Source organism: Vicia villosa, linkage group LG2, assembly GCF_029867415.1.
Source record: "Vicia villosa cultivar HV-30 ecotype Madison, WI linkage group LG2, Vvil1.0, whole genome shotgun sequence".
NCBI lineage: Eukaryota > Viridiplantae > Streptophyta > Magnoliopsida > Fabales > Fabaceae > Vicia > Vicia villosa.
In genome coordinates, this window is record NC_081181.1 from 85,444,159 (window position 1) to 85,457,762 (window position 13,604).

At 36.4% G+C, this 13,604-nt stretch overlaps 1 protein-coding gene across 1 annotated transcript; it reads left to right on the forward strand.

The window, feature by feature from the left end:
• The first annotated feature begins 9,844 nt into the window (after window positions 1-9,844).
• On the forward strand, window positions 9,845-12,143 carry LOC131651607 (aldehyde oxidase GLOX-like). The gene has a single exon (XM_058921265.1). The coding sequence runs from the start codon at window positions 10,090-10,092 to the stop codon at window positions 11,908-11,910; it is 1,821 nt and encodes a 606-aa protein (XP_058777248.1). The 5' UTR covers window positions 9,845-10,089; the 3' UTR covers window positions 11,911-12,143.
• The last annotated feature ends 1,461 nt before the right edge of the window (window positions 12,144-13,604 follow it).

Below are 13,604 nucleotides of genomic sequence, written 5' to 3' on the forward strand. Positions count from 1 at the left end.
ATCATCTTAAACAATGGCAGTGTTTCCCTTATCCTTACCTTCATGATCTTTCAGGCGTTCAGGGCACACCTTTCTTGTGTGACCCTCCTTCTAACAGTGATAGCTTTGAATACCAGATGCTTCGCCACTATAAGATTTTGACTGACTTTTGCCCTTCTTCTTATCGAACTTACCATTCTTTTACAAGAATTTTCCCTTAACGGCCAAACCTTCACCAACAATCAAAGATTTATGCTCCCTTCGTTCGTTCAAGTCCTTAGAATACAGGGTTGATTGAACTTCTTCAAAGGTCAGGGACTCCCTTCCATACAGGAGAGTTTCTTTGAAGTGAGCATGTGATCGAGGCAAAGCGCACAATAGTAACAACGCTTGATCTTCATCATCGATCCTTACATCAATATTTTTAATATCAAGAATCAGCTTGTTGAACATATCCAACTTCTCAGGCAACACTTTGTCTTCAATCTTCTTGAATGAATACAAAGCTTGCTTCAGGTAGGGTTGATTTACTAATGATTTGGTCATGTACAAACTTTCAAGTTTCACCCATAACCCTGATACCTTTGTCTCCTTTGATACCTGTAGAAGAACCTTATCACCAACCAAGGCTCAAAAAAATTGCGTTGTGTGCTTTCCCGATCATGGTTGTCTTCTCTCTTTCCGTTAACGCATCGTCCATAGTCGCCGCTCCCTTCAACGCTTCCAAACAACCCTGTTGAACTAGTAAGACTTTCATCTTCAAGCGCCACAAACCGAAATCAATCACTTCGGTGAATTTTTCAATCTCATACTTTGTTGAAGGCATCTTATCCATGCTCACCGCACCAATTTGTTATGAAAAACAATGTCAAGAACAAAGTATAATGGGAAATTAGGGAAGACAACAAGAACAACAAGGATTGGTTTTAACTGCTATTTTTTCTTTTCTCTTTAAAATAAGATTACAAATTACAATAATAAAAAATAACCCTCTCACCCTAAATTAGGATTTGCAGTATGCAATGATGAGAGACTAATATGCTATTTATAATAAAACCTAACATACTAAACTAATGGGCTTTTTCCACAAGGCTCGTTACACAAGCTAACTTAATAAACAAGCTAACTTAACAAATTAGGGTTTAAACACTAAAACCTAATTTAACATGCTAACTGTTGTGGCGGTAAAGCGACAAGCAACAAAAGTTTTGGAAATATTTATCCAGGAATTTATCGTGTCCACAGAGATTAGTGCTACTGAACTGCCATTCGACGGATTCTTAGTTATGAGTTTGGTTTTGAATGAATTTAAATATGAAATGGAAAAGTAAATATCAACACAAAAAGAATACATTCTTCAAATAGAAGAAACTATCAAGTATTTCATATAATCTACTCTTCACAAACTTAAACTTATCGACCAGTTGCACTCAGTCTACTATACTCCTTAAACCATTCACGTGTTGCCCGTTATCGGCATTCGTATCCAAACACCTCCACGAGTTCTATCGTATGCTTAGTTGACGATTTCTCCACCAATCAAACATACGGTAGCTTACCGTGTTAAATTAAAATATTTCCCGATAGACGATGTCTCCACCGATCGAACAACCCAGTAGCATTACGAACCAACACAGAGTGAACATTAACTCTCCATCTATCTCTACAATCAAGAAGCTAATGATTATCTCTCCTAATCAAGATTTGTGAGGTCTATCTCTACAACAACACAAACCCCTAACATCAAGATGCAAAACAACCCACCAAACATAACCCAAACATCAAGATATAAAAAATCAGGAAAAACAACAAGTTTATATTGTAAAGCAACTTTATACAACGCCATGGGCGACAAATATACATGAGATCAAAGTATATATATATATATACATAACCCACAAATGAAACCACCAAGAGAAGAAAAGAAGAAAAACCCAAAAATCTCACGGTTTGTCGGCTCCGATTGATGAAGGATTCAACCCCGGATCATCCATTTGACAGCTCCAATGTGTTTTCTAGCATCATTCCACTCAAAAAATGCTATTGGATGGTTTGGAGCTCTAAAATATCCAACCATGCCCTAAAATATCTGATTTCCGCCTATTTATACAATTCTGGATCTGGTATAGCGCGCGTCGCGCGCAGGAGCGCGCATCGCGCCCAACCTGCTGAATTGAAAAAACAGCTTTTAGTAAAAATGGCGTAACTTGAGAACCGTAACTCCGATTTGCGTCCGGTTAGAAGCGTTGGAAAGCTTATTCAATTTCCTATCTAACAATGACAACATATCAACCAAATTGGTGATTTATTATTCTTTGATTTTGAGCTTTATTCACCGAATGAATTGATTCCGCCGCTCAAAATCGCGCGTTTGAAGCCGTGTCTTCGACACTTTATTGCTCATGCTCCAAATACGCAAGAATACCTACAAAAAGATTAGAAAACTATCAAAAAGTATAAAAGTGTATGAAAATACAACAATTCACAAAGTATACGTATTTATACACAAAACGGGGAATTATTCAACAAATATCAACAAAAGTCTCGATAAGTGCCACAAAACATATATACAAAATAACTACATTTTGACACTTAACAACTCTCCCCAACTTGAATTTGTTTGTCCTCAAACAAGGCCAAACTCTCAAATCGCAAAAGTAAAAATCCAAAGAATCAAGAATCAACAAAGTTTAGAAAACGAAACAGTTGTACGGTTCAAACAAAAACGCACAAACAAAGTAAATACTTACCACAATCCTACAACGATAACATGAAAACGAAACAAATCCTAAGTACAAAAATCATATAAAGCATTCTAAACAAAACATGCTCAATCACGAATCACGCCTAGCAAAAACTCATCGGTAGATGAAAAACACCGAAAGGTGAGAACTTTGAACACTCATCCAACATTTTTGCAAACAAAAGACAAAATTATGCGTTCATCTAAAAATAGTATTGAAAATGCAACAGCACGAATCACAAGGGCTTTCAAGGTTGTAATGTGGCTCGGTTAACAAACAAGTGATAAGTCCTAAACCTAATCGAAACAAAAACTTGCCTAAACCTAAAGGAGTAATTACTTCCACAAAGTTTTAAATAATACAATTCCAATCCAACTTTCTTCTTCATCACAAGTTTCACACCAAACACAAAACTTATTAGCACACTCTTATTCATACTCTTTTTGTTATTTTCTTTTTCAAACTTTTTCTCTTTTTTTTTTCTTTCTTTTTCTTTTCTTTCTTTTTCACATTTTTTCTTTTCTTTTCACAACCTCATAATCAATCAACCAAAAAGTAGGTAAACATTCTCTCCCCAACTTGAATTCAACCATATTATCAAAAAGTGAATACTCCCTACTTTCTAAGGCAAGGTAAAAATACAACTAAACATCATAGTTAAGGGTCAAGAAAAACGATAATCAAAATCCATCAAAAAGGTGAACTATGTCTCAAGTTCAAAAACAAAATGGACAATGACAAAAAGGCTTAAAGGGGTTACGAATGGTCACACACTCACAAGGTAAATTAACATTTGGCTATGGTAGTTGTGCTCAAAATCAAACAAGTGTCTTGATCACTTTCGTGCATTCACAAAATCAATACAAATGAAAGATTAAACATAATAATATCCAGTTAAAACAAGAAATGTTGGTCACTCACATATATACACAATGGAAAGCCACCTCACATTTATGGTAAAAAGGGGAAACTAATTGTGATTCAAGTCATGAGCAAGTCATGCAAAAAGAATGAGTAATATGAAATTTGTACAAATGAAAAGTCTCAAAAACATGTTATGCTATAGAAAGCGATAAACGAGTACCTTGCGACGTACAAATTTGAACAATCATTACCGCACAACCGGCATGTTGAATCTATCACAATCGGAGAATTACCAAATGCGACTCCAAGTAATTAATCGGGCCAAAATTTGAGTCTAAACAACAAAAGAATTAAAAAATAAAACTATAAAATACTATACTATAAAGCCTTGGTGTAAGTGGGAAAAAGGCGAGCCAAGCGAACAATTAAAAAGAATTCACTGGCCAAAAGCAACACAGCGCGCGACGCGCCCTCAAGACCGCGCGACGCGCCCTATGTTCTGCCAAACCAAGCTCTTCAGCTCCTAGGCCGCGCGACGCGCCCTCTTTGCGCGTGACGCGCGCTACACCAGAAAAGCAAAAACCAGTCTAGAAGACTGCACAACTGGTGTAGCCTCCACTTAACACCTACACATCTCATTTTACACAACTAACAGAATTTACAAAAGTCAAAACCGTTGGGGTGCCTCCCAACAAGCGCTTGTTTTACGTCGTAAGCTTGACGCCTTTATTGTTTCGCGAATGGTAAGTAACTTCTCCGCGGTACGCCAATGCTTTCGCCTCAAACGCAACCAAAAGAAAGCGACCTGCTCAAACACTTAACAAACGAATCAAAAGCAAAAGTATACGCAAGTATGTGTAAAAACACAAATATACATAAAACGCAATATTTACAAAATCCTTAATTGGCTAAACAAATTGAAAAGTGAAGATTTAGAATTTACGAACTATCCGAGTTCAATTTGTTTAGCCAACTTCACCTTGCTAATAGCAAAAGTGAAGAGGAACAAAATCAAACACACAAACATGTATAAGTATGAAAATATAAACATGTATCAATATACAAAAATATACAAGTATGAGAATATGCACAAAATATACGATATTCACAAAACTCAAAAACAAAGAAACTATCGCAATGCGAATTCAATAGAAACACCAATCCCCGACAACGGAGCCATTTTGTTGTGGCGGTAAAGCGGCAAGCAACAAAAGTTTTGGAAATATTTATCCGGGAATTTATCGTGTCCGCAGAGATTAGTGCTACTGAACTGCCGTTCGACGGATTCTTAGTTATGAGTTTGGTTTTGAATGAATTTAAATATGAAATGGAAAAGTAAATATCAACACAAAAAGAATACATTCTTCAAATAGAAGAAACTATTAAGTATTGCATATAATCTACTCTTCACAAACTTAAACTTATCGACCAGTTGCACTCAGTCTACTATACTCCTTAAACCATTCACGTGTTGCCCGTTATCGGCATTCGTATCCAAACACCTCCACGAGTTCTATCGTATGCTTAGTTGACGATTTCTCCACCAATCAAACATACGGTAGCTTACCGTGTTAAATTAAAATATTGCCCGATCGACGATGTCTCCACCGATCGAATAACCCGGTAGCATTACGAACCAACACAGAGTGAACATTAACTCTTCATCTATCTCTACAATCAAGAAGCTAATGATCATCTCTCCTAATCAAGATTTGTGAGGTCTATCTCTACAACAACATAAACCCCTAACATCAAGATGCAAAACAACCCACCAAACATAACCCAAACATCAAGATGTAAAAAATCAGGAAAAACAACAAATTTATATTGTAAAGCAACTTTATACAACGCCATGGGCGACAAATATACATGAGATCAAAGTATATATATATAAAAACCCACAAATGAAACTACAAAGAGAAGAAAAGAAGAAAAACCCAAAAATCTCACGGTTTGTCGGCTCCGATTGATGAAGGATTCAGCCCCGGATCATCCATTTGACAGCTCCAATGTGTTTTCTAGCATCATTCCACTCAAAAAATGCTATTGGATGGTTTGGAGCTCTAAAATATCCAACCATGCCCTAAAATATCTGATTTCCGCCTATTTATACAATTTTGGATCTGGTATAGCGCGCGTCGCGCGCAGGAGCGCGCATCGCGCCCAACCTGCTGAATTGAAAAAACAGCTTTTAGTAAAAATGGCGTAACTTGAGAACCGTAACTCCGATTTGCGCCCGGTTAGAAGCGTTGGAAAGCTTATTCAATTTCCTATCTAAAAATGACAACATATCAACCAAATTGGTGATTTATTATTCTTTGATTTTGAGCTTTATTCGCCGAATGAATTGATTCTGCCGCTCAAAATCGCGCGTTTGAAGCCTTGTCTTCGACACTTTATTGCTCATGCTCCAAATACGCAAGAATACCTACAAAAAGAGTAGAAAACTATCAAAAAGTATAAAAGTGTATGAAAATACAACAATTCACAAAGTATACGTATTTATACACAAAACGGGGAATTATTCAACAAATATCAACAAAAGTCTCGATAAGTGCCACAAAACATATATACAAAATAACTACATTTTGGCACTTAACACTAACAACCCTAGCATCTTTGACACCTGCGTGCTAGACCCATCTTCGACTACAGCATGCACATTACGACACATACTAGAGTTCGATCCAATATCTCACACTTCGGAGTTAAAGTGAGAAAAGATGCAGAAATAGCCTTAGGGAGATAACCTACATGAGAAAAACTCATAAATACAGTTAAACAAATTCATCTTGATGATATCCCAAGTTTCTTTATAAAATCACATTGTGAAACCATCTAGACTGTGGATTTTGTCCGAAGTAGAATGCCAAATGGCATCTTTTATGTCAAGAAGAGTAAAGGGTGCTTCCAACATAGCCATGTCTTCCACATTCAGAGGTTAAAGTTAACACCTTCTAGCCTTGGCCTTGAAAAATTTTATTCTTGAAATATAGAGTTGAAATGATTAGACACATAAACTTTAATCCCCTTAACATCTTCAATAAACAAAATCACCCTGCCTTAGAATCGATATGTTGTTGCGCATGTGCCTTTCCTTCAAATAAGCATTAAAGAACTTTGAATTTGGGTCTACCTCTTTAAGCTAATTGAAATTATATTTTTGTCTAATCATTTACTCCCTGATATGCAGTTGATACCAAACAAGAGATTGAGTAGAAGATCTCATCCCAGCCACTGAAATTGAAACAAGTTTCAAATCGGTTGCCACTAGATAATCTAAATTTCTAAGATCTAAAATAGATTCTTGAAAAGCCAAGTTGTGCCTTCTAAAAACATAATGATTTCAATTTTTTAGATTCACTTTAAGTCTCTTTAATTTTTCTTTCAATATAAATAAATGCTTACCATGAACCGAGAGTAGAATTCAAACTGTCTTGAACCTATGGGATGAAGGACGAATGATTGTACCCAAGAAGAAGAAAATTAAAGGGCTTTGTCCCTTAGTTGAAAAAGTTTCCCTTAAGCCAAATAGGAGCGTGATTAGATATTTCCCAGTTGCCTAGTGCTAGCCCTTTCAGCCCCCATAATTCAGAAAGATCTTTAAAAATTAGAAATCGATTGATTCAACTCATATATGAACCTTAAGTATTAAACCATATGAATTTGTTTCTAGTAGCAAGGATATCCATCAAGTCCATAACACTGATAAAGTCTGAAAATTCCTCCATTTCAATTGCATTTGATTGAGATTTGTAACTCTTCCTCTCACTGGCTTTTTTTGTAGCGTTAAAGTCGCCTCTGATATACCATAATCCCCTTGCATTCGACCTTTCGCTCATATTAGATCAGACCATAACATTTTTTTACTTATGTGACACGAGGAATATATATTTACAGCATAAATCAAATGATCCTTCCATAGAAATTGAATTCCTAAAAAACTATCACCTGTGAAACTTGTAATTAGACGGATTCCACAGAGTAGTTAAACCACCCGACATACTAATTGCATTTTTTATCGTTGAAGCCACATCATTTGATCCCCAGAAAGAGTGCGCCACCAGGTCCTCCATCAACAACACCTTTGTTTCTTGAAGAATACAAAAATCAACCTTTTTCGGAAGAAATGAACCTAAATATAGATTTTCTTTTTAGCAAATTACACCCTCCACGAATATTGTAAGATAGGAAAATCATTCTGCACACTTGTAATTGGCATCCTTCGATCCTATCTTGGATTTATCTTTCTTCTTTAATCTCTTGATCTTTGCAATATATGTCGCATCATTATCATCTCCCCTAGTACCAACTTCAATAGCATTTTTTCATATCTTGGACGCAACCCCCTCTTTTTCCATATCTAAAAATCTCTTATTCCCTTGAGGGATATGTGTTATACCCCAAATTTTTCCCACCGATTTTCATTTTTTTTATTTGCACTTAAATTCATCTGCATATCATACCATTTGGTCATGGAGTCACCATAATCATATGCATTATAGTTTATTTCATTCAAAAGAAATCAAAAGTCAACATTTTCATGTGTTAAGAAAATCCACGCTTCACTATTCATTTTTGTTAAATAAATTAATAATCATTTAATTTATCATCATTTTATTTCATTTTAATTTCATTATTCATTTTCATGCATCATAAAAGAAAAGACAACATTTCACATGTTGAAAAAATGACTAAATTTGCATGTTTCATTATTCATTTTGGAAAAATAAATTCATAATCATAATATTCATTTCACATTTTCCACTTATTCGTATGATAAACTTCCATGTGTCCCTAGTAACTGTATGATCTTATCTATTTTCCACTTCTTCTACAATGTTAACATCTGCAGTGGTAACATCACACTGAAAGTTTCTAAATTTTCCTAAGTCTCATAATTCGAACATCGTGTCTTTGACTCGACTTGGCGATGAGACTCATATTATGACCAACATTCCAATGCATGTTTCGATCATATGCAACCCAGAAAAACAAGTCTTCTAGTCGACAATGACCATTTCCGACTAGAAGATAACTCAAGTTAATTTATCACCAATTGGGTTCGTCTTTAAACCTTTCATCTAGGTTGTTTCAAAAATATGAGGTAACATATAACATCCCCATGTTTATAGACTTCATTGGGTAGTGGAAATCGAGAGGGGAGTTGTGTCACTCTCCTTCTCTTTACCTCCACCTTTTTGGTGTATTGTTTGTGTTGTGGTTGTGCTTCGATTGATTCAAATTGGTGCAAGAGGGAATTCGTAAATAACCTTTTTTTATTGAAATTCGTCATCTAGGTGTGAAAGAGAGTGGAAACATTGATGAATGTTTCTCACATATGACACTAATGATCTTGTGAATACTGGTCTAGTTTATGAGAGAGGTGGTGAACCTATATCTGAGTGTGAACTCTAGTATATTGTTTATGTTTATGTGTTTTGATCTGACAGTGGTGATACTTGCAGACACTATGACGCCCAAGTCAGTAAGGTCTGAAAGTGAGAGGTATTTAGTGATAAAATAATGTGTACTTCCATTTGAAACCGTCGTTAAGTCCTTATAATGAGGTTCTAGGATTTATGTCCTTATAACCTTCTCTTGGAAGACACTTATCTAAGGGGACATGTGTCCTTCGATCTTTTCCTACTTTGATTCGACAATCTCCATCACTTCATGGAATGTTTAGGCCTTTTACTATTTGGATCGTTCTCTATGTTGGATCTTTATTAGGTGGGCCTCGGTCCATACTGCAACACATACTAATGATGGGTTTTTAAGATAAAAATAAACTTAATTGATTAAGTAAATATATTTGAACAATTTTTTTTGTATGAATTATGTTTTTTAACATTCAATTTTAAACCTTTAATATCAATGTCTTTATTTCGAAATTGAGTTCAATTCAAAACTGAATTCAATGCATTTTGTAAATGTCGCATTTTACACCATCAAGATATTTATAATCGTTGAATCGAAATCAAACAATTCAAAATGTAATACAGACTTGATTTTTGAAATAATATAATATGTTAATTTTGAAATATGAATTATTTAATCTTGATCCAACAATTACAAATTTGTAACTCCATGATTCCATGAATGTATTCATTAGTTAACTGCCTTGAATTGCAATCCCTTGATTTCTCTCTCTTATTTTTAATCTTATATACATTTTTACAAATATAAACAATACATCAATACATTTTGAAATAAGAACACTTTTTTGTCTACTAGTCAGAATTTAAAAAGGACACTAACTACCAAAGAAATCTCTGTATGCAATAGCAGCCCCATAAAAAGCAAATACTGTATGCTATCTCAAAACTTCATATCCATGGTGTCTTAACTTTTTCCCCTTCACAAACTACAAGGTACCACTGTACCATCCATCTTCTATTAATTCCTCAACCAACTACCCTTTTCACACTAAATACAACACCCTCGTGTTCACGCTTTACCCAAATATACACTCATCTCTTGTTACCAAACCAAACCATTCATGGCGTTCAAGATCAAGAACGCACATTCTTTCCTCCACCACCACCATCACCACCTCATTACAACAATCATCACCATTATCATCATCATCTTCTTCAACAACCCCCAAACCACCACCGCCACCCTCATCACACCGCAACAAATCCTTACAAACACAACAACGATGAACTCATTGGGTGGCAGTGGCAGTGGCCGTGGCCACTGGATTCAGCTGCAAAAATCCATAGGTATCTCAGCCATGCACATGCAAGTAATGAAAGACAACAAAGTAGTCATCTTTGATAGAACCGATTTCGGCCCTTCTAATATTTCTCTTACAAACAACCGTTGCCGTTACGACCCACGTGACATGGCTCTCAAAATCGACTGCACTGCACACTCCATCCTCTACGACCTCACCACCGACACATTCCGTCCTTTAACTCTCCAAACCGACGCTTGGTGTTCCTCCGGCGCCGTCAACCCCAACGGCACGTTAATCCAAACCGGCGGCTTCAATGACGGTTACACCAAACTCAGAACATTCACTCCATGTCCGAAAAACAATGACTGCGACTGGGAAGAGCTTCCTCAGAATCTTTCTTCCAGTCGTTGGTATGCTTCGAACCAGATTCTCCCCGACGGTAGAATCATCGTCGTTGGTGGCCGTTCTTCTTTCTCCTACGAGTTTGTTCCGAAGAATGCAAACGACCCGTCGTTTTACTTTTTCAGATTCTTGCAAGTCACGCGTGATTCAAATCCCGGTGAAGAGAACAATCTTTATCCTTTCTTGCATCTTTTACCCGACGGAAACCTATTCATCTTCGCGAACCGCCGTTCGATACTCTTCGATTATACTCACAACAGGGTAATAAGGGAATTTCCGATTATCCCCGGAGAAGAAAAGAGAAACTATCCAAGTACAGGCTCCTCCGTTATGCTGCCGTTAAATTTAACCGGAAGCAAAACCGGTTTAATTGAAGTTGAAATTATGGTTTGCGGCGGCGCGTATCCCGGCGCGTTTGATTATGCTAAAAAGAAACAGGTGTTTATAGAAGCTTCTGATAGTTGCGGGAGGATGAAGGTTACTGATGCTGAACCGGAATGGGTTATGGAGTTTATGCCGACGCCACGTGTCATGCCGGATATGTTGTTATTACCGACGGGGGATGTTATAATTTTGAACGGTGCAGCGAATGGTACAGCGGGTTGGGAAAATGCGGCGAACCCGGTTTTGCATCCGGTTTTATATCGACCCGGTTTAGTAAACCCGGTTTTGAGGTTTCAGTTGTTAGCTCCGGCGAGTACTCCGAGAATGTATCATTCTTCAGCTGTTTTGTTGCCAGATGGCAGGATTTTAGTGGGTGGAAGTAATCCTCATATAGGTTATGATTTTCGGGCTTACCCGTACCCGACTGAGTTGAGTTTGGATATTTACCACCCGGATTATCTTGGGCCGGAAATGGATCCGGTTCGGCCCAGTGTTATTGCGGTGGAGGTTGTGAATCATACGGTGGAGTATGGAAGTTTGTTTTCGGTGTCGTTTTCGTTGAAGGAGGTTCGTGATGTTAATGGGATACGGTTTTCTATGGTGGCGCCGTCGTTTACTACGCACTCGTTTGCGATGAATCAGCGGGTTTTGTTTTTGCAAGTCACGGCGATGGAAGAGGTTGTGGATTCTAGGCCCGAAAGCCCACGAGGCCCGGAAGCGGTTGGGAAGTTTGTTTATAAGGCTATGGTACGTGGGCCCGGTTCTTTTACAGTGGCCCCACCTGGGTATTATATGCTTTATGTTGTACATGCTGGAGTTCCTAGTGTTGCTAAGTGGGTTCATATTCGTTGAACCTGGTTAGTTTTTAGGTTTTTTAGTGAAAAAAATATTTGAGTTGAGAACAAAAAGAGAGTAGAAAATTGGTTTCTGAAAATAAAATACTAGTATGGGAAAAGAGTCATTTATTCGTTTATTCATGGCTACTTTGAGCCTTTGGCCTGATGTACATTTTTTTTTTTAAAATCCTGGTTTGGTTTTATAATGGGAAGTTTAAGTTATCAAGCAATTTTGGTAACTTTCAATTATTGCTTTTCCTCATTTATGTATTTATATATGTTCAGACATGTATTTTTGGCTGTTTTAATATGCTTCAGTTTTACTCAAGTGAACTAAGCAGTGAGAACTATTTGAGGGTTTCTGATTTGAAAGAGTTGCAAGTTTACATGTGAATGAATTGTCCAGTATTTAAAGCCGTTCCTTATGTTCAAACCAACAAATGATGGACGTTTTAGTTATATTTTTTATGTTTGTCACACTAATTTTAAATAAACATACAAAATTTAAAATAAATTATTTTTATGTAAGCTTTTCTATTTTTGGGAGAACATGTTTAATAATGCATATTCCTGTACATAGAGTATGATGAAACATATTTATTTTGAGATATTAGGAGAACTGAATTTGATGTATGTAGTATAGTGTATATGTTCATGATAAGATGTTTATAGTAACCATCCGGAGAATGCATGGTGTTATGAGAATAATGCATATCATGTATCATTATGCAAACTCTAAATAAAGATGTGCATTGAATAATGTAACCATTATATAATATAATTGTTTTTAGGTGAATTCTTATCTATCCATCACAAAAAAATTGGGTAAAGTTACCCTTAGTGTAAAATGTTTTAGAAACAACCAAAAGGTATACTATTTAATAATTAATTAAATAGGATAAAATTAAATGTTGTATTGTAATTGGTGGAAGATACACTATCCAATCTAATGGTTTCCATCTTCATCTTCAACCTTTTTTGCTTGTGTTGTCTTGGTGGATTCTTCAGTAGCTGCAATAGTTGATTCTCTTTTCCAACTTACACCTGCATTTCTAGGCAACACTTCAGATTCATCTTCATCACATCATTTCTGTCCAAAGTTTTCGATCAAGCTTTAAAACAACAATTATCTCATCAGGAATCAACAAGTTGAAGACATCATAGTGACTCAAAGAGTGCACAAATTAGTAATAAACCCTCATATTTCAATGAAATACAAGATTATTTGTGCATGTTTCCCATTCACAAGCCCATATAATAGACACAAGCGTGAGTTTAGGAGTCAAGAATGCGTCTACTTGGGAATCGCATCTCAGCATAAAGGGTACAAATGCTTAAGCAAAATTAGAAAGAAAAAAAATCATTTCTAAGGATGTTGTCTTCTATGAACATCAATTTCCTTTTCCCACCATGTTTTAATATGATCCAAAATAATCACGCCATGTTCCTACTTTAACTTAGTCTATTAAGTTTTCCCCTATGCCTACTTATCCAGCTCCTACCGAGTCTATCTCAAACTCGTCACTTAGTCCTATTATCCATCAGTTTGTACCTGATAGTCGGTCTACTTCTCCATCATTACTTGACATGTCATATCCTCGTCCTGACAACTCTTTCCCCCATCCTATCAATGCACCTATCCAATCTCAAAGTCTCTCTAGAAATTCTAGACCTTTGGTGGAGTTCTCTCAACCTAACCTTGCATCTAGT